Source organism: Mytilus galloprovincialis, chromosome 4 (genome assembly GCF_965363235.1).
Source record: "Mytilus galloprovincialis chromosome 4, xbMytGall1.hap1.1, whole genome shotgun sequence".
NCBI lineage: Eukaryota > Metazoa > Mollusca > Bivalvia > Mytilida > Mytilidae > Mytilus > Mytilus galloprovincialis.
In genome coordinates this window covers 66806070-66832530 of record NC_134841.1, presented here as the reverse complement: position 1 = coordinate 66832530, position 26461 = coordinate 66806070, and the positions used below count along the sequence as shown (strand labels likewise).

General features: G+C 32.5%; 1 protein-coding gene across 1 annotated transcript; it reads left to right on the top strand.

Annotated features, from left to right (window-relative positions):
- Nucleotides 1-3913: 3913 nt before the first annotated feature.
- Nucleotides 3914-26052, top strand: LOC143072753 (protein mono-ADP-ribosyltransferase PARP15-like). The gene is made up of 7 exons (XM_076247846.1): nucleotides 3914-4332; nucleotides 6659-6849; nucleotides 9434-9655; nucleotides 10392-10616; nucleotides 11581-11611; nucleotides 16739-17335; nucleotides 25665-26052. Exons 1-7 carry the CDS (start codon nucleotides 4146-4148, stop codon nucleotides 25937-25939), a joined length of 1728 nt encoding a protein of 575 aa, XP_076103961.1. The 5' UTR covers nucleotides 3914-4145; the 3' UTR covers nucleotides 25940-26052.
- Nucleotides 26053-26461: the final 409 nt, after the last annotated feature.

The following is a 26461-nucleotide window of genomic DNA, read 5'->3' as shown; positions in this document are numbered from 1 at the left end:
TAAGAAGGGGGGTGTGGGGGTCAGTGAAAAAACTATGTGAATTAAGTTTTTTATCCTACATTGAACTTTTGATGTCGTCCCTAATCCAAATCACATTTCTTTTATTCGGATATTCTTAGATAAATTCCTTTTTTTGCAGAAATTACCATTCTGACTTTAAAACACTGATTTAAGATTTACGTTGTACACAAAATATAATAATGTTTATCGGTTTACTGATAATACAGGTTTAATAAAAGTTATAATTCCGTATTTATTCTCGCGTCCCCCTTTTATCTTTGCATTCTAAACTTTGACCCAAACTCCGGACAGTGATTAGTGTAGAGTAGTATTCGGGCCCGTATGCGGATCGGAACTGGAACTGCCGGGGAGTTTGACTTTGACCGTGTATGTCACGTGACTTTAGCGTATTGTGACGTCACTTCCAAATTTTCTAACGTTTGAACGGGAAGGTTGTTCAATCCCACCCACCTACCCCGACAATCTCCAATTTTGGATTATTTTTTCTGCTGTTGTTTTTTAATGTTTTTCAGGTATATGCCGAGTGAGTTTAGGAAGACCGGAAACGGATCCAGGTGGACTTAATGGAGTATGGCAATCATTGTAGAGGATGAACTTTTCGACTCGTCTAGGATAACCTAATATTGCAGTGGTTGTGTCCAGTTATATCGTGAACTGTTATTGCAATTTCATGTTTAAATTCCGAATGCTTTTAAATTGAGGATGGAACATTTTTTATATAAATACTTGATACTGATTTCAAACAGACAGTGCTAGTTTTTACGCATCTTATAATCTGCTGATGTCTTGATGATGGACGTTTTCTAAGAAAGGAGAAAACTTTAATTTCTAGAATTCAACTGCATAAACATATAGATGTGTGCGTTTCCAAAAAGGATATCTTTTTAATGCATTTTGATATTTTTCATTGTTTGGTAGTATTATCTTTAATAAAACAGTTGTCGCAGTATTAGTGCAGAGGCGGGATCTGGCAAGATGACAGGGTGGTCATGACCCTATAATTCTACGTTAGACCATATGTTAAAATATTCTCCTGTGGTACCACAGGGAAGTTGTGTTTTTTTATAAACGGCTTTCTCTTGTTTACCAGAGCGGCCGGTTCATCACTGTTACCAGTTTTGAATTTTATCCTCCGAGTACCGAGGAAGCGTTATTCAAGTTATGGCCTATCGTCAGTGTGGGGTCGTGCTCCTCGTTCACTCTAATTTTCCTTAGAGGAACTTTTGTTACTTCTGTTACCAGAAGAACACCTACTTGCCAATATTAAAAATGCCGGCGGTTTGTATCGTCTTGCCAGACCTCGTTTACTGTTTTTTCCCTGCGGCCGATTTTATTCCACTTAAGATTTCTTAAATTATTTAGTTTTTACGGAGTTGCGGAATGATCGCCTATGAGACAACTCAATTGTACAAATCAACGTTGGTATTAGCATCTAAAGGTAACCGTACAACCTTCAACAATGAGCAAAACATTTACCATATGCGGCCGGTTTTATTCCACACATTATTTCTTGAATTATTCTAATCTTTAATTAATAAAATATTCGATGTCCCAGCTTAGATAAAAAAAAAAAAAAAAAAAAAAAAAAGGAATGAGAAACCTTGTTTTTTCCTATTTTGAAACTACAATGTTTGTACAATCTTCAACTTTGTCGTCATTTCAAGGAAGATGGCGGATTCGGGAGTGGGGGCGAACAGGTAGTTAACCCTTGAATTGGACAAACTATCGTGTTTTAGCTTAAAATCATCAATATTGTCTTTAGTCCCTCTACACTCGGTGATATATTTTTTTTTAATATGATAGAATAACGCCCCTCTCAAAATCCAGGAACCGCCCCTAAAGGTAAAAGTAAATTTGAACTGTGCAGTATATCTGAGGTAGTTAATGCACACCTTTGCTTGCATTATCCAGATGATAGCACAGTAAAAACAAAGAGATTTTACCCATGCCATGTGTTCAATATGAATAAGGCCGTTGGTTTTCTCGTTTGAATTGTTTTACATTGTCGTATCGGGGCCTTTTATAGCTGACTATGCGGTATGGACTTTGGTCATTGTTGAAGGTCGTACGGTGACCTATAGTTGTTAATGTCTGTGTCATGTTGGTCTCTTGTGGACAGTTGTCTCATTGGCAATCATACCACATCTTCTTTTTTTTATATACAACATCTTTTTTATATTCAGTAGTATAAGCATTTGCACATCTCATTTCCATAGAGAATATTTGACCATGCCTCCTTAGCCATGGTCTATCATGGCGCCTTTGAAACTTTTGCTTAGTTTACATGCATTAGTTTGTAAAAATTTAGATCAGTTTAAGATGAACTAAATTTTTGTACTAATGTTAAGTCTATGATATTTGGTATGTAAATGAAACCTCCTCTTCATGGTTCTTTGACTTTGCAACTTTTACATAGTTTACAAGTTAATGTTATTGTTTGTGTTTTGTTTTCTTTAAAGAGAACGACTTGTAGTAGGTTAAGGTCTTTGGTATGCAGTTGTATTAGCATTGGCACATCTCATTTAATACATGGAGATTGTTTAGCCATGTACCTCAGTCATGGTTCATATTGTCATAAAAGAGGGGCGAAAGATACCAGAGGAACAGTCCAAGTCATAAATAAACTGACAACGCCATGGCTAAAATTGAAAAAGACAAACAGACAAACAATAGTACACAAGAAACAACATAAAAAACTGAAGACTGAGCAACTTCACAACTTATGCATGTTATGAAAAGAGTTAAAATCTCATCATTATAAACATAATCAAAATTACAAAAAGGGGAGACATAGCATATCTCTGCGATAACAGTTCATTATATTATTGCATGAGACAGATTATCCAAAATTATCAATTGTTCTTATTAAATATTGGAACGAAGTTACCCAGCAATTTCGAACGATATAGTAGGTACGAATATGAGTTAAAAACAAATAATCCAGATACCAATTTAATATATACAGAATAATAAATTAGGACAAGAAAATGTTCGGTTAACGTAAAAACTGAGACTACTATATGTTGTGCTTCAGTATGCTCCGGCCAAAAGAAAAACAGCACAACGATGCAAAATATCAAAGGCAATCAAATAGAAAACTTGTGATAGTAAAACATTAAAACGCTGGTGCTAACGTACTAAATTGTTTTAAATACAATAGACAAGAAATAGAATTTTTGTTTACAATTCTTTTCGGGGCCTTTTTAAGTTGACTATGCGGTAAAGGTTTTACTCATTGTTGCAGGCCGTAAAGAGACCTTAAGGTTTTAACTTCTGTTTCATTTGGTATCTTCTTGTTTTTATGATTTTTATGAGCCTGTTCAAAATAAGTAGCTGCGCCAGTAATTGTTGTTTGTCATATCTTGATCTTTATTGATTTGGGGAATAAGGCGTTGGTGGCAGGTTTGTGATAGTTTCTGTAAAATATATGATTCGGATGATTTGAATAGTTTATGGACGATATAGTCGAACTTGTCCTACATCTATAAGATACCTGTCTGCTTTTGAAGCTTAAGCGGGTTATTTTTGGCGTTGGTGGCTTTATCATCGACGGACACCTCCATTATTAAATTAAATGTTATTTGATGATCTTTTAATTATCAAATTCACAATATAGAAACTAAAATGTATTTGATATGTTTTATACTTGTAAGTCGAAATTTGTTTTTAATTGATGTATTAATTGATATGTTTTTTTTTATATTTTATATGATATATTTCCTTTTACAGATTTATCGAAAATAAGATATTTATTTAATAGAAAGAAGGAAACAGAAAGTCAATTTAAATTAATTTTAGAATTATGAAATAAGGAAGAAAAAAGCTTAAAGTTAGTAATTTATAAAAGATACAACCTTCCGTATAAATTATTTCCGCATTGTGTGTAAATTCAGAATATGATTCACACGTTCGTGTGATTAAAGCCTATGAACATTTATATGAATTAAAACTGTTTGCTAGAATAAAGGAGAATTTTTAACCACATATTCACATGCAAAAAGGAGAACCGTTATTTATACCACTTATTTTCATGAAAATAGAACCTTGTACCACATATTTGTATGAAAATAGGAGAACTTGTACAACCTAGGATTTTATCTCATTTTGAATCTTCATAGATAAAGATGAACCGGATAAATTGTATCAGAATTGGAGGAGGTACACCCACAAGAGATTTATTCGCAGTTAATAATCCTGGTATTTGGGGGAATAACATGGATCCCATGGATATGCGAATAGCAAGGTTACTGGCGCAGCAGAATTCTCGGATGGGGTTTGAAGATGACTCTAGTGATTCTGACGACTCGGAAGGTAAACTCATTTGTACATAGTTGTATATATAATCTCTTCTTTCATTGTTTTTGCACAGTCTGACCGAGATTAAAAACGGTGACGGCATACAAAATTTGATGCAAAAATTAGAAGGTGGGTTTAATTGCCGATGAGATCCGCCAAGTTCAAATAAAGTGAATGTTAGGAATTATAGGCAATCGAACGGCCTGCAACAATGAAAAATAAATCCCATACTGTATAGTTACATAGATATAAAAAGATGTGGTTATGAGTGCCAATGAGGCAGCTCTCCAAGTAATAATTTGTAAAAAAAAAAGTAAACCATTTTAGGTCAAAGTACATGCATAGAATGCATTATATTCATTCTGTCAAATGTACGATTAATCAAAGTATTTCTGTCTTTTTTTCTATTTTTTTTTGTTGCAAAATGAACTAAAGAGTGTAGTCATACGATCACGAGGCAGCAAGCCAACAAAACAATCAAGTAAAAGACATCAAGATGTGTTGACTGATACATAAAATCCTGAACACAATGACAAGATGGTTCATAATTATGGCAAGCCGTTCTCGTCAAAACTATGTTTAAACCATTTTTCGAAAAATTTACACACTGAGAATTACAAAAAAGCACACTGAGATTTAAAAACTTCAATACGCACACTGAGAATTGAAAATTACACACTGAGAATTGAAAATTACACACTGAGAATTAAAAATTACACACTGAGATTTCATAAAGACGCACTGAGATTACAAAAATGAAAAATGCACACTGAGAATTGAATATTATACACTGAGAATTGAAAATTACACACTGAGATTTCAAAAAGACACACTGAGAATAAATAAACTGAAAACACACACTGAGAATTTGAAATTACACACTGAGAATTTAAAATTACACACTGAGATTTGTGCGCACTTTTTATGCGCACATATCTAATTAGCATACTTAATCTGAATCTATTATAAGCTTAAAACAACAAGGGGACATAACTCGTTAGTCCTTCGATTTGGTTCCAAATTATTAATAAAAAACACTTTAGAAATACAAGAACAAGAAAAATACCCACTTACTCTTATTACAAAATACAACCAAATGGTGAAAAACTTTATTAAAATTATAAGAAAACATTGGAACAATCTGCAAAAGAATGCAGTGAAATTTTTACCCAAGTGTCTATTATAGCATATAAACGTAACAAAAATATAAAGATTAACTAGCGAAATCAAGGAAACTGTTGGAAGACTTTTGAAAAGGGACCCATGTTTAATTAATTACTGGTAGTAGTAATGATCTGAATTACATTGAATTATAGGCAACAAACTTATGAATATGAGCGATGTTAAGTCTTGAAATTTAATACGAATGTTGGTTGAAGGAATCGCATTTCATTATAATGACAAGAGTTCTTGAGATCAAGATATTAATCTGTTGAATTATTCATTTCATGAATATTCATTAGTAATTTGCATATTAATCTCAGTGTGTATTTTTGAAATCTCAGTGTGTAATTAACAATTCTCAGTGTGTGTTTTTCAATTTATTTCATCTCAGTGTGTCTTTTTAAAATCTCAGTGTGTAATTTTGAATTCTCAGTGTGTGTTTTTTATTTTTTTTAAATCTCAGTGTGTAATTTCGATTTCTCAGTGTGTTATTTTAGGTTTTTAAATCTCAGTGTGTATTTTTGTCGAAAAAAAGGTTTAAACATAGTTTTGACGAGAACGGCTTGCCATACATAATCTCCAAATTTCAATTGTTCGTTTTCAAAATAATTTGTTTACCTCATTTAACACTAGTGTGTTTCTTAGAGGTGAAAGGTCATGTAAATAAGACAAGCATATGTTAAAAAGTCAAATATCTTTGCCAAATTATTAACCGCTCAGCCTGCAGCTACATATGAAAAGGTGTCATCCTCCACATCAACAAAACGTGCTTATGATACTGCTCCTTATGTTTTTGTGCATATGCATGTACTGATTGTGCATCATGGATGGATACACCACATCCTTTGTTTGTCGATTCATTTTACTGAAACACCAATTAAAATGTCATTTTAAAACAAATGAAATAATTTCTGTAGTAATCGTAAATATGGTATTGCAAATGTACTTCATATACATACAAATCAAGTATTGACAATGTTCCCATAGAGTGTAATACATATAGTACAAACATGTAAATATCTCTTATGCTTACGATTTAGCCAACTCAATGGGTGGAATTTATGCATCCAAAGCAAACTGTGTGTCTTGTATTTATTTATAAAAATATGATGCATTCATTCAAAGTGATCATTGTACATACAAGGACAAATAAGATGTATTTCAAATTCTCACACAGGAAGTTTTCAAACAAATTCAGTACCTTTGCATATTGGAGGTGCAAAAGGAGGGATAAGGCCACAACGCAACTCTCAAACAACGAGATCAAGTCAAAAAGATTCCCCTACGAGACGAAGAAATTTCGATGTTTCTATTGACATTGGTAATATTTCTCTGAACGTCAAAAGTGGTAACCTGGCAGAGCAAGAGGTAACTCTATGGAATTTAAGACTGAATTCTTTTATTTTTTTTTTATTACATGTTTACTGTCTTATCTACTATATTATTTTCATTTACTCCGTAGTGTTCTAAATCAACAGCGGAAATAAACCAATAGCTACTAGTATGTAAATATATCTATAAACATGTATATATAAAATCAGGTCAATGTTGCATCTTTTTTGTTTGAGGCTATGAAAATAAGGAGATTGTATGATTGCCGATGGCATGTAACTATCCACCAAAGTTCAAATGAAGTAAATGCAAGCAATTATAGGCAACTGTACGGGTTACAACAAAGAAAAAGTGCATACCGTATAGTCGGCTTTAAAAGGCCCCGACATGAGTAACTTTACGAAACAGCTCATTTGAGAAAAGTAACAACAGCGCAATTAATGAATAAAACATAAAAGAAAAACATGATCCAATGACAACCTCTTTATACAGGCTCCTGGTTTGGGCAAGGTGCATAAAGAATTAGACGGGGTAATACATGTCTGAGGGGGCTCAAATCCCCCTTCTTACCTGGGGCATAGGTGTTACAGCACAACATAAGAACAATCTATAAAAATCAGTAACTCATCAAATCGACATGTCCTTAAAAATTATCCGTTTCTTACATCAACCCTTTGAATCTAAAATTAGTAACAACTCTTGTCAACAAAAGATATTAATCTATATTTGTTACTGGAAATTGAGTGTTTTCCATCGGTTTTATGAACATCTTCCTTATGTATTTGAACCATAAAGTCTACACATGTGAAGGTTTTAACTGGTGTTGCAACGTTGGTGTCAAACAGAAACTCAAAAATCCACCATTGGAAGTCAAAATTAAACTTTGAAATAAATTGCATTTTGCCTATTATGCAAGAATTAATGTATTATAAGTAATGCACCACAGAGATAAATAATCCGGAATCGTTCCCAGGACGATAATTTTAAAATACTGTTATATACTTAAGTCTTATCTTAATAAAAAAAAAGTACAATATGACCTCCACTGGCCAAAAAGAGACCCAATTGGTCTGATTTTAAAAGATCTTCTTTAGAATCTCAAGAACTAATCTACCGATTATAACCGAAGTTGCTAGATATATGCCTTGAACAGAAAAATACATGTATAAAATACAAATCAATTAAAAGAATGTCACAAAAAGTTAACCTCAATTGAATCATTCATGTTTTTTGTTTCCCTGTATATTGATTTCGAACAATGAATAAAAAATGCATATTAAGTGCACATTATTATACAGGAAAAAAAGTAAAGATTGCGTGAAGATTTCCTAAACACAGCTCTATAATAATGGAGTCGTATACAAAGTTAACGATCGTTTTTGCAATGTTGTGTGAAGAAAGTAAAATATTTTTCTTAAATTTCCAAGAAAATATGATGTATATTTATACGGACTCATTACAGGGAAAATTGGTTTTTATTTCCTGTTTTGAAGTTTTATACTATCTTATTCACATGATTTTATAATTATAATTTTTATTTAATTGTTTTCTAAGAAAAATGAAATTTATTGAACAGTAGTTTAATACATTGTATATTGAAGTATACTGACAAAAATACCCAACCACGAACGTTGAAATATCCAGTGAAATATCTACATAGAACAATGCATAACATACCTGAAGAACTAAATTGGTATTATTCACTGTGTACTTAAAATACTTGTACAGCTTTTGATTCCAACTTTGGATAGCCATTGCTAAAAAAGAGTTTTACTAGGGATTCGCTTGATGCTTAAAGATCCAATTTGAAAATATGCTGTCTGTAACTTCTGAAGATTGGGTGGTATTAAGTGCAACCCGAAATCAGTTGGGACAGTACCGCGCTATCTGTAGGTTAATGTTGCGCTTTGAAACAACTTATGTAGCCATTTACTAAGCAACATTTTTGCTTGTAGCTACCATACACCATATTTCTTTTGGCGGTCTAAATTTTCCGTCCGTCATCCGTTTTACTCACTCACATTTGCTCTTAATTTCGTTTACACATGCATTAAATTCGGATTTCAACTCTTTCAATTTTACTTATTCGTATCGGTCTTGTTTTTTTTTTATTATTGTAAGTAAAGAACAAATAAAAATAAATTAATGTATACAAATGCTTTCTAAGACTAGTCTTTACATTATTCACTAATTGATATTATAGTTTAAGAGAATATGTACATGTATTTTTTTATTTTTTTTTTAAAAAGTTTTTAATAGCTTTAAACTATCTTTCAGTAACTGCGAATACCCTTAGAGCTGTGAATTGTGTTTTTATGTTAGTTGTTGTTTATGCTTCGTTCCGATCTTGTGAGTTAAGCAATGTCTACCTTCCTTTAACGGGTTTGTTCTTTATATTACACTGTTACACCATTGTACCAGGCTATGAGAGGGTTGAGCACTCAGAAGCATGTTTGACCATGCAACATTCTTTATGTGCCTGTCCCAAGATAGGAAGCTGCAATTCTGGAAAGCCTTTTATAGCCGACGATACGGTAGTTGGCTTAAAGGCGATTAAACCACATCCCTTGTTTTATATAGTTTTACATTCAGATAATTCACACTTATTTCTCTTTTTCAGGCTGATGTTATAATAAATAGTGTTGCTACTGACCTCGACTTAACAAAAGGTGTTGGGTCAAGTGCCATTTTTGCAGCTGGTGGTCAAGTTATTCAACAGGAATGTGATGATAGTTATTCAGACGGCATATCATATGGTGATGTAGCTGTAACTTCTGGAGGGCAGCTTAAATGCTCTAAAGTATACCATGTAGCACTACCTAGCTGGAATAACAACGAACATGTATGTATCAATGTAAACTAAGGCTGCAAATTAAATTAGGTGAAGTGTATGCAATTGAGGTGTAATTACAATATCCCAGAAAGAAACCATGATCTTGTCGATGTTTTTACGCCCCATTTATCGGCATATATTTTCTAGTTTGTGCGTCCGTTCGTCTGTTCGTTCGTTCGTTCGTTCGTTCGTCCGTCTGTCCCGCTCCAGGTTAAAGTTTTTGGTCGAGGTAGTTTTTTGATGAAGTTGAAGTCCAATCAACTTGAAACTAAGTACACATGTTCCCCATTATATATTTCTTTTATTATTGCCAAATAAGAGATTTTACCCCATTTTTACGGTCCACCGAACATAGAAAGTGATAGTGCGGATGGGACATCCGTGTACTATGGACATACTCTTGTTTTTGTTTAAAATATTACAGCTTTACTTATTTGCGGATTATATCACTCGGCGGTTTTGGGAAGGGTGAATGTACAACTTCCGAAGCAAGGTTGTCGGCTCTCCGGACATTCCCGAAGTCCTGCGTTTGATTGCCGAGCTTATGAGCTTCGGTCCTTGCTTGGAAGTTGGTTGAATGTAAAGTATCATATGCTTTGTAAGGTATCTGTAAAGCAAGCTCACATTGCCCATAATGTCCTGTGACACAATTGCTGTGAAGAGCATTTTTAAGAAGTTAATGTGCATTAATCAATTATTTCATTGTAATTATTTGTTAATGAGTAAATACTTATTATATTATTAGGAAATACAAGATATCTTGAAAAAATGTTTCGTGCTTATGGGACAATCCGGCGCAGCTTTGAGAAGTATGGTAATACCGCCACTTGGGTATGGGTTTTTGAGATTTCCAGACGATGTTATAGCGCGAAATATGATATCGACCATTGTAGAATTTGGAAAGAATTCACAGATACATCATTCGTCAGTGTCCATTGTATGTCACAGACGACAGCATGCAATATTTAAGGTGAGATAAAAAAAGGAACAAAACTAAAGAAAAAATAAAACGAGGATTAATTAATATGAACAGAAAGTAGCTATCTATAATTGAGAGATAAATGATTTAACGTCCCTTTTCTCATTGACCGTATGGTAATAAAATATTTGACACATTAATCTAAATTTTTACCCACTCTCTAAACAACAAGGTCTAATGCGGAAGATATGAAATACTTATGTGTTAAGTTTCTCCACAAACCAGGCAGTTTATAAATTTGTTTCATATCCAGATTACAATTTTTTAGTTAACCAAAGTCTAATGTAAAAGCCCGATTTGATAAATGTTATGATTCCAAGAAGCCTGAATTTGTAGTGTAAGTAGTGTAACGAAGAGCAATCATAATGGCAAACAGTAAATAAGATTGTTTAATAAATACAAGGCTTACATTTACAAATTGGATGTTGTCTCATTGGCACTCATTCCACATTTTGTTATATATATATATATATATATATACATGGTCATACAATTTACATAACCTTAAATAAGTTTTACAAAATATAAATCATATATAATATATATATACAGGGAAATTATGTGACATATTATCTACATTATATTTCAATAAAATCTTCATTGAATGTTTGAATATATGATAACTTTTGATTGATTGAACGTGTTAGTTATCATTTTCCATCTATGCAGGATAGTTACATGTAGGTCATTAAGTTGTGTTTATTATAAAAATAAGTAACCGCATGCCTGGTTTGTATGCTCCGATGATTTTTTTAATTTTTCACTAGATAGACGTTTTGTTTCTATTACATGTGTATTAAAAAAACAAAACATCATCATGTACGTGAATTAATAATTCAAATACTCTAACAAACCGTTTCAACAAAATTCCCAAGTTTCGGGAATAACTTTATAGGGAGAGTTTAAATCAATGTAATATGAGTGTAATATGTTTATTTTTTAAATTTTGTTTCAGGCACTAAAGACAGAGGTTAAAAGATTAACAGGTATAAAAAAATATATATATTCATATTTTTCTGGGATGCGTCACGAGTTCCACTCTTTCTTTATGTAAAGGGAAGTATTTAAAAAAAAATTATAAATAGAAAAACAAATTTGAAACTCAAGAATAAGGAAGAAAACCCAATCAAGAATAAATAACAGACAAGAAGTAGCTCACTAATGTTCAAAACATGCAAATTACTTTGATGTATATAAAATCTTGAAAACAAAACTAACAGAAGCATAAAACTCAAAATGAATCAAGAAATGGTGCGTGGAAAGGATAAGCATCTCCTGTGTGCACCTTCTAAAATGACAATTCCCACTTAGTAAGCACTTGATGTTCTTATCAACAGTATGAACAGTTGCTTAGGAATATTCATTGTTATAACTGACACAAAACTAATTTCAGAGGAAAGGCTATTATCACAATATGATCTTTGGCTTCATTTGGTGGGAAGATTTTGATCGGTTCCAACACGAAAAACTCTTTTTGTTTGTTTATATCTTTTATAGACGATATGATAGCCTTATTTATCATTTCTAAGAGTTTGTAAGTCAAATCGTCTCTATTGACACTAGAGGCAGTTCAACAGCAATTGTAGCGATAAAGTTGAAGTTATTTTAAAAAAGAGTACGTTTTTCTTTTTTCTTAATAAGATAAAACATTCATGTGTTTATTGTGATTCAGAATTGGAAGTGACAATTCAAATGCAGCTATTATTACTCATAAAAATAGTCTTTTTTTATCACACATAGAAGTTATTTAAAATATGTTATACAATACATTTTGTATGTTGGTGTAACTTGAGGACAGACAACAAATCGCGTAGCTTGTTTTCTTTTTAATATTATCATGCAAGACACTTGGGTGGAGAGTTCTCTTATCGTTATAGGCACTCATATCATGTCTTCTGATATCTATAGACCTTCCACGACAATTTGTTAGAACAGATTTTTTATAGGCAATTAAATATATATGTAGAGCAAATAATATTAGTTCATGTTAAGGCGAAGTGTACGTAATTAAACTGCACAATGGATTTTTTAAAAATTTTACATTTAGATTCTGCTTGTAAAAATAAATCGGAAAATAAAATAAAAAAAGGGGGTAACCGTTTTCGTTTTTGAGATACGAGCTGTTGAAGTTAACAGCATCATACACCAAAATTACAAAGGATATATAGGGAAAATCGTGAAATTCTGCAGGAATTGTTACATTTCCAAGATTTTCTATTAAATTAGACAATCGATTTTTTTTTAAATTTATGAGACGATTCTAAAATGTCTGAGGAACCAATTGGTGCAAAGAAAGTCCTTAGCAACTACTTTTCAAGCTATACCCTGTTAAAGTTGAATCTTGAGTGTAAAAAAACAAAAAACAACGACAACGTTATTGACGTCGCCGCAACAGTTACGACGCTTCATATAATCCTATACTTGTATGAAATATATACCGTTTTGTTGGAGTTCGTGTTGCTCGGTTTTTAGTTCTTTATGTTACGTTTTGTGTACTATTGTATTGTATTTGTCTATTATATTCGGGTGCGTGCGGAGATCGCCAAGCTAGAAAACGGTTGACATTTTCTTCATTATGAACTAGAACTATTTTCGACCTTGGTGCCTTATTTTTTGTTAAAATCTAAACACTGCAACGTGTTTTCAAAATCTTTGTTCCCATAAAACTTCATTTCATCAAGGTCTCTTCTCAGAATATCAGCCATCTGTCTGGCACAGGATAACAAATCAATATTTAAGTAAATTTAAGTTGTGTGGTAATTCTTAGTACATTTGGGTAAATTAATCTTATCTTTGTGCCGCATAAGCATCCCTATAATTCAACACATCCCTGAGCCACGACATTATATATTGTATGCATTGCATGCGCTTCTTTTTATCACAATCCAGACCGGCTAGTAACCGTTGTATAACTTTACACGTCTGAAGACGAATATTTGCGTGCAACATTTTTGTATGATTTTTATTTCTGGAAATCATTCTGAAATCTACAACAGTCTATTTCCGAAAGTCGGGCTGGACCTTTACTTTTATGTGCATTCGGGATTTACACAAATTGTAACCCGAATAATTCAGTCGTATTATTCAGCTGATGTACGAATGCTACATTTTTCGTGTGGGAGAAAATCGGACATGGAAAGGGCTTGAATTATTCGAGTTACTCAAATTAACTCGGGAATATATTTCTAGCTGTTCGGAATTCGCGGAAACAAATGCATGATTGTTTTTCGGCATTACGGTATTGAATCAATAGAAATGTAACCGGAGGGGTTTTTACGTTGTGTATTTTCTGTGTCAACTTTAACATATTTTACCCCAGACCGGGTAAAGAGTAGGTATAGGAATCCTGAGTCTCTGATCCTTCATATTTGGCTTTGCAAAACTTAACACTAGCAAGTTTTCATAGTTTATTAGCAAACTACATAATTCAACAAATATCAACAATTTGTTAAGATAAAAACATGAAACATGAATATAAAAAGCAAGTTAAAATTCACATAAAAGTGACATAGCTTAATCTGTCATTTTAACCTTTGTCTAGATGCATTATAATTCTAGACACAATAGCGACATTGTGTCTAGATGCTGTGAAATGCATTACACCTTTCGTGTACACAGTGAGCAAGGTCTGTGCAAGACCAGTTAGTCAGCAAAGTCTGTGCTGGACCTTACGTGTAGACAGTGACTGAGGTCTGTGCAAGACCAGTTAGACAGCGAGGTGTGCAACACCAGTAAGCTCTTACTAAAAAGCTAAAATAAGCGGTCGTTTAATCAACCAAATGGCTTATGAAAACAAGCCCTATATAATTATTTAATCATCAGTTATTTAACAAATACTATTCAAATATAAACACTCTATAACTAAATTATAAGTTGCAAATTCAACAAAATATGAGAATAAATTCAATGAATTATAGCACCATAATGTAACTAAATATATAAACATGTTAAACAACAATTTTTATCAATAATTCATATTAACAATAGTAATTAAATGTTAATTTTACAACAGTCCATTTTAAAGGGACATAATACTGTTCTAAAACATAGGGTCGCCGTTACAGAGATACCAATTATTTCTTTTAACAAATTCGAATACCAGTCAGTTTATAGGACTTCAGTTTGAAATAGGGGCGGCAATCCATTCATTTTATCCGCAATCAATTGGAAAGGGGGGGGGGGGGGGGGCGTCAACATTGATAGTCAAAAAGCCTTGAAATATTCGATAAAAAACGTTGAATGTAAATTATATGAACTCCAAAGTCTCATATTATAAGACTAGTGAACCACAGGCTTCTCAATTCTTGTATTATCATGAACTAGGTGAAAAAAACCTAGAGCTGACCGAGTGCGAGATCCTCATGGATAATCATCGCGGTCGTTAAACACCCCTTGCAGGGGTTAAACTTTGGTTAAATTTTAAAAAAAATCGAAATGTAATAATCTGAACACATTTCACCTCTCATTCCACTAAATATTAAATTGCAGTTACAAGTAGCACAAAACTTCCCTGACCTCTTTTCTTTAACCATAATAGAGGGAGGAGAGAAGGAGGGATGCAGATCCCGAAATCCCGGGCTTAAAAACACGAAATCCGGCGAGGTCCCGAATTAAAAAAAAATAAATCCCGACTACCCGAAATTCGGAAATAGAATTCCCGGATCCCGAAATCCCGAGCTTAAAAACACTCGATCCCGGAGTTCCGATAAAGGTCCTACCCCTCCCCCCCTCCCCGTGATTCTATATTCTATTCATTCATAATCTTGAATTGAGACTTGATACTTCAAAATTACATTCTCTAATTTTGAATGATGCACACAGGCACAATAAAAGAAAACAGATTTCGCTATATATCTCTTCGAAATTGGAATTTGTGAAAGAAGAAATGACATGTTATATGTTATCTTACATGTGTACTTTCAATTTCAATATGGTTCTAAATTTAGATTTAGTTTTCCCATAAATTGCGGACGGAATAGAAGACACCTGTTTATTTTCTGCACATGTAGAAAAAGTTGAAAACGGGGAGTTGAATGACATAATTTTTACTTATTTTAAGATAATTGTTAGAGTGAGACAATTTTTAAGTTACTAAGTAATTTTTGAGGCATAATTTGTTTATTTTTTGTTTGTTTTCCGTCTCTGTTCTTTCGACTGGTAAGTTTTGCACTAGTGGTCAAATTATTCTCTTGGTATCGTCTGATTTCTTATATGAATATAAATCATGTCCTTTAATTTTCAATTGCACAAAATACGAACATTTCAACGTCTTTTTAATTAAACAATTAAATTCACACGTCTTTCATTAATTATTTGTAACCTATTATAAAACTTTACGTTGATTACTGTGTTTTTCGTTCAAGACTACGGCTTTTTAAAACGATATTGTTGGGTCAATTCAGGTTCCATTTTAATTAATTTGATATCAATAGAATAAAAATTGTTACATGTTTATTTGTTTATTTGTTTATAATTTTGTTGTGAGGCGTTTTTTCTTTCTGTTGATATAACCACGAAATGCCTTCTCCTACGCGTCTAAAACAACAAAAAAAAAACCCAGTGTTTTTAAGTCAGGCTTCACACAGAACAACGTACAGAGTGCTGTGATTTCTAATTGGAGTTATTTAGATAATTTCTATGAGGTTTAAGACAGCACAGGCGTGCTTGTTGGATTCATTATAGACCGCAGAAAGTAGTTTCTCTTTCATGTGTCCTTTCTTGGAGTAAGGGAGATAACTTGCGTAACTAACGACGAACGTTTTTAATCCCGTATTCCGCTAGAGGCGTGCAATTACGTACACTTCGCCTTAAGAATTCATTGAAAGACTTTAGTTCCAAATTGGGCAGGCAGCGTTGGCTTTCGATGGATTAGGGTATTCTTTTATGTCCCCTTTTAGTCACCTAGCTACTCGTGTAATATTATTTAATATTTGTCTTTCAATTTTTTGGGTGAGATGAAGGTAAACCCAGAATAACGCTTCGTGACACACCAAATTTATAATTGGTTATATATAGCTGTTAGTATACCAAGAACTGAAAGTTCTGCTTATAAAATTAATAATCATCTAGCAGACGTAGAAGAAACATTTCTATCTTTCTATTATTCATTTTAGTGCAGCTACATATGGATATGTATAAAGGCGATCTCAAAACTCCTTCATACTGGACAAGGTACGACCAAACAAAGACTCTTAGAGAATGGAATTGTCACCAAATATCTGATAGATGTTGGGAACAGGTTCAAGTAAGTCTAGAAGAACGCTCTGCAATTGAAAAACTTGTTATGGATACATGGATGAAGCAGCTTGTTGGACACGGTCGCGATTCACGGGGACTTAGTGCATTAAATTACTCGAACATACAAATTCTTGACGTAGAAAGAATAGAAAATCCATTATTAGCAGAAAGGTATTTCCAATGCAGAGCAACTATGTTTCATAAGGTTGGACAGTTAGAAAGAACTTTTACAAGACTTAAAGACATTCCATATGCAAAAAAAGGAGGTATTTTGACCACGAAAAAATGTGGAAAAACCATAAAACGCGAAATGTGCCCAATGGTGAATGAGCATTATTTGTTCCATGGTACAACAGTAGGGCGGATAGATGTTATAGCAGCCCAGGGGTTTGATAATAGATTGACCGAAAACGCTATGTTTGGACCAGGTGTTTATGCTGCTGAAAGTTCCACCAAAAGTGACCAATACGCAGGTTAGTACACTTTGTAATTCCAACTACTGTACTTGAAAACGAGGCATATATTTCATACCCAGTTATGTGTCTTACCGCTTTTATTACTATTTGTGCATTATTAAAAAAAGGAAAAGAAGGGATAAGGTGTAGAACTTATGCTACAAATAAAAAAAAAGCCCTTGCTTTAAATTACTTTTTTTCACATCTTAAACTCACAATATCATTGAGACCTATAATACGGACCATAACGCTGACATATCACTGTACTGGATGTACTGACTGAGACGACCACTATGACCGAATTAATTAAGTGGAATCATTTGCTGGATATGAACAAAGCTACCTACTTTGTATGTTAATTTTAGCCAAGAAATTCTCGAAATTAAGGTGGTACCTATAACACCTTGACTAAAATTAATGTGGCTCGTTTAATTTTCATAAAATGTTTGACAAAACATTAACGTTGACAATTTGACAAAAATATTTTTTTCCAAAAACACACATCGTCTGAACATTTTCATTGGATAAAAAGTAATTTGGAAAACACAAATTTCGAACTCTCAGAAGCTTAATATTTCTTTAACAATATATAGTGTTAAAACGTTCAGCTGATTTACAGAGTTACCTCCCTGTCTTATTTTTAAGTTGGTAAAATGGGGAGTGAAAAAAAAATTAAAAAATACCAAAGAAAGTGTGAAATTTGAATCGTTCAACAATGCATAATGCGAAAAAAAAAAACACATTCAATGCCATGAAGGCAGTTAAGTCTTCCTCATAAGGACAGGTGTATGTAAATACTCTTAAGTGCAAAATAGGATTTCAGGTCATCTGTCATCTTTCACAAAGATTTATTCTGATCCTCTTTAAGTAGTTTCTAAGTTTTATAAATAAATGGTTAGATTATTCATTTTTCAGTATTAAAACAAATCAAATTAATAGGTCTGGACATAAAAAGAAAAGATTAAAGCCATTGATTTCTTTTACTACATCGAATTAACTAGTTCAGGCAATAATATAACCACATACAGGTAATAATGTAGATTAATCCAGGAAGTGAATCAGACGCAGGAAATTTATTTGAATGACATGTGATGTTAAATATGTTAGAGTTATACGGAAGCAACCAAAACGACACAGACAATACCTGTAGAGATATACATACGGTTTTAAAAAGTAACTAGTGTAAAATCATTCAATATGTTATGCAGTTAATCTTCGTGTCTGAAAATCGTGAATAAATTTAATTGAAATTTAGATCTAAAATCATCCCAAAACATCTAATTTAAAAATCTTCCCCAAAGGTCTCAATTTACAATCAGAAATTAGATATAACAAAAGATAACAACCGAATATGTTCTGGAATCTGTCAAGCATATATATATATATATGAATATATATTGCAGTTTCTACTGTTCGCATGCCGGGTGCTGCATGTATACCAGGGGGCACTTACCTGGTCTCGCTGCTGTTAGAGTTCATGCGATTCCCTCATTTTTTGGGTTTTAACCTTTCTTTGTATTTTCTTAACGGATTTATGATATTTGAACATCTATAACATACTCTTGACTCTAATATTTTATATCTGACATACCTCTTTATACATTGTCATCACAATTCGTTGAATTACATACAAATTTAACATCAACGAACGTACAGATAAAGGATAATTAATGATATTGCATTTATGATATTGCATTAATGATATTGCATTTATGTTTGCCCCTTGATTTGAAAGCCAAACACTAGTATGTTTTAGAAAAGATGTTAATATCTACTGGTATCAAATGGTTATACGTTTTATCTTTTTTGTTCTTATTAACATTATGTTTTGATTCAATTTGAAGCAAGACATATTTTGTTTTCTTGATAGACTCTGGAAGTTGTACAGGAACTCCCTATTTTTTAAGATCGTATTACTGAATCAATTTGACACCGAAATTTATAAGCCGACATTACAGTACTGGCTGATATGATTTCATTACAACATGTCGCAAACTGTGTTAGTAGCTGCAAACAAGATTTAAGTCAGTAATATTTATAATTGTCTTTTACATTGTGCTTTTAAGTTATCTCATAAAAAGTAAACTAACAAAGATACCAACTTCCAAGGAAAATTCAAATTAGAAAGTCCCTTATCCTAAATTGTTGAGATTTTACGTGTTTTTTATGTTATCTCCTAAATCGGTCTTTGTAGGCAACTTAATTACCTTTTTTGGACTGATTTGTGTTTGTCGTATGCTTCCTGGTATGCATAGTTCTTTGTTCCATTAATCGAGATGAAATAAGGGGGTGTTGATTTCTAAAGGAAACTGGTTTAATTTGTCTGTAAAAAGTGAGGAAAATAGCCAGTGGTTATCTCTCAGAGTATCTATAAATAAACTCATCAAAGATACCAGAATTATAATTTAGGTGGCCGACGCCCCCTTCGTCTACAAACAATTAATTTAAAAGTTTTTTCTGTCTTTTAGAGAATTTGGAATACCTTTAATAGCCTGGTAATTCTATTCAACATTTTCCTATAGATACTGGCTGATTTAGAGCTTACCATATTACATTGACTCTTGTGTATTGTTGATGAGTGTATGATAGATTGTAGATATGAATAAAATCATCCCATATATATTCATAAATGATACAACCAGCCAACGGTAATAATAACCAAATCACATCTAGAGGTCATCTAATGTCCATAATTATTTACACATATCGAATACTGTAACCCAACTTATTTTCGCGGATACTTTATTTCGAGTTTAGCCCTTTCTAGCATATTTCGCGCCGATTGAAATTCGCGGTTCTCAAATTTACGTGATGTAATTAGGTTAGGAAATATCCAAGTTTCACATATTCGTCACAAATAAATATTCGCAATAATTTTCTACTCGCGGAAGTCGCGTTAGTAAATCACTCGTGAAAAGGGTCCGTACCTGCATTTTGAATTGGGGCAGATGTCTTTGTGTCGATTGATTTGTTTTCTATATATTTGATGAATGTGTGAAAGCCTCTTGGTCAAAACGATTTCATGGATATATTCATAAATAATGATTATAGCCCCCTTACCACCCTTACAATTGAATCAAAACAAGAAGTCAACTTAAAGTCATCAAATTATTTATTACGGTTCCTTACTTAGGATAAATGTCTTTTGTGTCGGTCAACTATTGTATACATAAGGAACGACCATTTAACTTCAAAAAGATAGTTTGGGATTTAGGGGGAAAAGGGGGAGGTATGTTTATTGTGATCCCCAATTTGATAAAAAAAACTACTGTTGTCAAGCAGATGACAAAAATATATATTCCGAATCCAGATTTTCCAAGTACCTTATAGTGTTAAACTTTGAAAAAATAATTTGATTGATAATGTCGATAAATTACAAAAACAAACTGTTCGTGTATTTTCCGACTAGGACAAAAAATCATAACCCCGTTGAAGTTAAATGGGTGCTCCCTAGTGTCAACCTCATATCGGCTTTCACTAATAAAGATATATAAAGCAATACATGACTCTAGAGTCTTTGTACCTTACATTTTAAGAACTGACATGATACATATCGTCAGTGTTAGTGTCATAAAAGGTAACAGATGAGACACAACTTTAATTAATGTCAGGAAAATGGCCATTGTTATATTAAAGTTCATTTCTGTCTTGTTACATTTTAATGTAATGTTTCTGTTGTGTCGTAGTTCTCTGATATTTGATGTGTTTCCCTCAGCTTTAGTTTGTGACCCGGATTTGTTTTTTTTTTCTCAATTGATTTATGAATTCCGAACAGCGGTATACTACTGTTGCCCTTATTGATGACAACCAAGTTTATATTCAATACTATCTTGATAATTTTTTGACGATTTTTGGTTCACAACCAGAATCGATTCCAGACATAGTTGTCACCGGACATTTTACTGGAAAAATATAATCTTAACCATCGTGTATAGGACTAATTGCTACTTATCTCTGTTGAGGAAAACCTTTCATTGTCATTTTTTAAAGAATTTTCGGTAGCTGACTACTACTGCCTTTAACCACTGTCGCCATCGCTACTAGAAACAGGAAACATAACCAATAAAGTTAACTGAAAAATGATGTTAAAAAGTAATTTGTGTTAATAAATGAAATTAAATTACTACCTTTAAATATCTCTGTTATAATATTTCAGAATTAAGATAAACATTACTTTTCTGTTTTGAAACATACTTTCCCCTTGAACTATACACACTAATTGAAGCCTCCATTAATTTTTTTCTCTTTAATAATGGATGTTAACTTATAATTCATTTTTTTCATAACTATTACTTATAATAAATATATTTTTTTCTTCAATTAAACTTTCTCAAAGAGATAGAAAATTAATACATCTGTCAGACATAGATCATGTTTAACAACCAATAAATTACAACCTTTCGTAATTAAGTTTTATAAATACCAGGAAATGACATTAATTTTGTTTTGTATTAGAATTCTAGTGCCTTAAATAGTGATGATGGAGGATTAATTTTACTTATAGATCCTATTTCCTTTAATAATTCCGATGTTCTATCGGCCAACAGGTTTATAGACAGAAGTTCGTTCATAGTGCAATTAAGTTGAAAAAATCTGAATAAACCTTTTTAAAGAATTCTTAGTGCTAAAATACTGATTTTATAAGTCAAATTTACTTGTATAGCAATTTGATTTTCATTATTCTAAAAAAAAAAAAAATTTCAAATTAGAAATGAATTCTTTCCCTTTAACTAGTCGACCTATATGACTTAATATCAATTTTCATCCTGTCATATGCTAAGTTTTGTTTTCCAACTTTTAATTGGCCAGACTATTGATATTAAGAAAAAATTATGATAGTAGGACATGTGCAGAATACGTTGAATAACACATACAGAAAAACATAAAAGGTTAAAATGCAATATATATATATTGTGTTTTGTGTGAGTTGTTTATCTGTTTGTCTTTTTCAATTTACATATATGTATGTACCGATTATCAGGTTGTCTGCATGTTGATATCGTAAAATATCAGCTGCGAGACATAATATGAAGCTTTTTGTCGAGTAAGCACAGCAAACGAGATCAAAAAGCCTTCATATTATGTCGAGCAGCTGATATTTTACGATATCAAACTTATCAACGTCGGTTCAAACATTATGACGTCGCTGATATGTCCGGGTCAAAGTTATTAAGGCCAGGTCAACGTATTTGACGTCACAAAGCCGTGATATGGAGTTTTATTAAGAACTGAGCAGATTGATATAGACAGTTGGACAACCGATAAATATATATATAAACGAGTCTAAATTGAAAACTTACGTTCAAACCTATGATTGCGTTGGATAAAAACCGCAATTTTTATACGTGTACATGTAAAACATGTGACTGAAATAACGTTTCCGTTTACAAGCTTCTAATAATTAATTTTTCTAACTTCGAACATAAACTTGGCAACGCCCTGGCTAAAAATAAAAAAGACAAACAGATAAACAACAGTACACACCATAGACAAACTAAAAACCGAGCAACAGGAATCACATCAAAACTGGGGTTGATCTCAGGTGCTCTGATTAATGTGGATTATATATTCCCCCTTTAACTGAAAACAGTCAACAATTAGTAGCCAAGATTTACATTATTGGATGTTCATACTGTCATAGGACTGTATTATATGGCATATACACTATAACGTATAAACTTTTTCAGATATATTCCATTCTAGTTCCTTTAAAGCCGGTTATACAGTCATTACAGTTTTTGTTACGTCTATCAACTCATAGACATAATTTTGTCAAATAGATAAAGGCAACAGCAGTTTACCACTGTTCTAAACTCATAAATCGATAAAAACATACAAATCCGGGTTACAAACTTAAACTGAGGGAAACGCATTAAATATAAGAGGAAAACAACGCCACAACATTAAAATGTAACACACACAGAAACGAACTAAGCATTAGACAAAATCCGATGAGAATAACCGTGACGTCATCTTTTTTTGTTTTTGTTATATATTTATTCCTAAAAACGGAATTTTCAATTAAATCATAAATAATCAGTCGCTTGCCTGCAAAATTATTTAATTAGAATATTATACATTTTACTCATAAGCACGACTCAGACTGACCTATATTGACAAAGTGTCTTACTTGGATCATTATCTTCCATTTTTGATTTCCAAGCAGGTTTTTCCTCTTTTTTAATTTTAATATGTGTGACACATAATTTGATCTACTACAATTCTTTTTGGAATTTTGTAAGGTATTGTTTTCTACTTCCACCCATTACTATACGCCCATAACTATAGTATGATACGCCACAAACTGTTTCTCTGAAATCACATAATAAAAGTAGCCGTTCCTCCATACAACAATAAAAGAAACTTTGAAGGATCATGACAATCTGCATTTCAAATCAATCGATATACAAACAGACTTTGAAGTAGGATAATATTAAATTGATACGGCTATTGAATGTAAATGTAGAATTAATATTTAAGAATTCAACTCTTAAGCAGGAACATGAATAAATTAAATCAAACAAGAGCCTTTACTTCCTGCTTGAGACTTATGGTACAATATGTGTTTGAACTTGAGCTTGAATTTAGCATTTATAAATCAGACCTTTGGTGTTTGTCTCTTGATTTTTTCACACTTTCTAGGCCTTTTATTGCTATTTAAACGATTTAGAATTGCTATTATAGAGCTAGCAGCAAGTTTCAATCAAAATGAAACATTAAAACTTAAACCATTTACCAATCTAATGCAAAAACGGAAAAATACCCTACTTATCGCATATCAGAACGTATTTGATGTCTATCATGTTTCCCTAGCTTCTTGGGAGGAGTGCAGGTGTGATTTATAGCAGGATAAATTCATTTCACACGATTCTATAATCATTTACAACACGCATAACAAGCGTACTTTCGCGATAAAAAAAATCACACTTTGACGTCATCCGAACAGAACACAGATGGTTGAAATCGATGACCTCCGTACATGTTACATTTGGACAGAAATGAGTTACGACTTAAATAAAACCCCTTAATTACTTGAATGTTGAACTTCGCATTTATTTCTTTGATTTTTATGTTACTGGACGCTAAGCTACCAATTATAATCAACCAAACAATCAATCTTGGTTGTATTGAAAACCATGTCTGAAAGAAATTTGAAAGTCTATCGTTTGTTAAATTAAAACTTAAAAAAATCCTGTAATTCACACATGTTTTTTCATTTTGATCAGCTCTTTTCGTGTCATAGCCTCTAAAATCCTATTTCAAATTATTCTTTAACCGTAGTTGTTTTTGGTATATTGCACCTATTATTTACAAAACAGATATTTCATAATATGAGAGAAGTCATTCGTTTTATCCGTTATTGAACGACGATAATGTGCAATTTAAGAATACGGAAATTAGTGTTTTACATTTTATCAAATTTTCCATTAGATATATTTTAAGGTGAATAACATGACTTATTTGGAATCCTTAATCAGTGTAGAAAGTCGTTCAAAAATATAAATAAAGGCAACAATAGTATACCGCTGTTCGTAATTATAAATCGATTGAGAAAAAACCCAAATCCGGGTTACAAACTAAAACTGAGGGAAACATCAAATATAACAGGAGAACTACGACACAACAGAAACACAACATTAAAATGTAACACACTCAGAAACGAATTATAATAAAACAATGGCAATTTTCCTGACTTGTTTTGTTTTTCTTGGGTCCTACGTTTTGTTGTTGGCGGGAACAAAGTATAAATAGCAAGTTTGCGTCCACCGAGTAGGCTTTTTTACCTTAATGCAGAATGACTGCTGAACTTAAATTGCAAAGCAAAATTATATTGCACCAAGCAAATTAGTATTTTATGCAGAAACATGACACAAAAACATATATAAGATTCGGACAAAAATTGGTAATTTTCTATTCTAAAACTTTATAAAAAGATTTTAATTCATTGATCGGAGACTTCTATAAAACTACGTTGTCTGCTGTTTAGCACCAAGATGCGTAGTCGGTGTTTACATTTTTGCTAGCACCAGAGGTCAAACATATGTAAACTGCACACAGCAGGATCTCAAATCTTTTGCTGATTTCCTTGCACCAAGCGCAATGGGAATAATAATTTATTATTTAGGAATTAAACTTATCTTTGTTGATATTAAGATAACTCTATTCATGTGTTTTATGAACTACTGTATCTGTTGTGAATTGCTTACCTTAATTAGTAATAATATTTAATACAATTTATGAACTTCCATTACGAGAGGCCCACAAAAGTAGCAGGGTGTCCTGACAAGAAAATACCGGAATGAACAATATAAAGATACAAAACTGATTTTTTCATTGACTTTTTCAGATCCCAAAGATCATCGAGATAAGAAACCTAAGAAAATGATACTAACAAGAATGCTCCTTGGAGAGATTTATGTTACGGACCAGCCGCAATCGTTTCAAAGACCACCATGCAAAACGTGCAAGAAAGATAAGTGTTGTGATTCGTCACATAATATCCGGGGGCAGGGATTCTTTGATTCCGTAGTTGTCGATGGACAGTGGAACTTCAGAGAATTTATTGTTTATAACAGTAGTCAGTGCTACCCTGAATACATTGTCACATATAAAAGAAAATGAAAGTGGGAAAACTTGAATGTGACGTTTTAACCTGACTATGATTTGTTTTCTAACAACCTTATTAACTGTTATTTTTTCCACAATTAAAAACTGTATGCGTAATACTGTTATAAGTGTGTCAATTTTTACATGCACAAATGCACCACAAAGCTGGATATGTCTTAAGAATCAACAACTCATTATTTCTCTCTATCGAACTCAATTTTGTACCCATATTTTCAAAAATTGAACAACAATTCGATGCAAAGGTTACACCTGACGAATTTGAATTGATTGAATTAATCGTCAGCTCAGTACGTTAATTTTGGGTGTATTTATTCTTAAACTAGGCAAGAACTCTGTTATCAGTTAACTAAGTAAAAATCAGCGATGTAAACGAGTAAATATAGAAAGGATTTTTTTTATTATACAAGATGCATTATCCTAATGTCGTGCAGCCAGTAAAATACAGACTAAATACAGAAAGGATTTTTTATCCTTATCTCATGCAGCTAATTAAAGCAGCGATATATAAGACATAAT

Coding starts and splice junctions, on each gene's coding strand:
- LOC143072753 (XM_076247846.1), top strand. CDS start 4,146: ATGAACCGGATAAATTGTATCAGAATTGGAGGAGGTACACCCACAAGA. Junction 6,850..9,433: donor GTAACCTGGCAGAGCAAGAG/GTAACTCTATGG, acceptor TCTCTTTTTCAG/GCTGATGTTATAATAAATAG. Junction 11,612..16,738: donor AGAGGTTAAAAGATTAACAG/GTATAAAAAAAT, acceptor TATTCATTTTAG/TGCAGCTACATATGGATATG.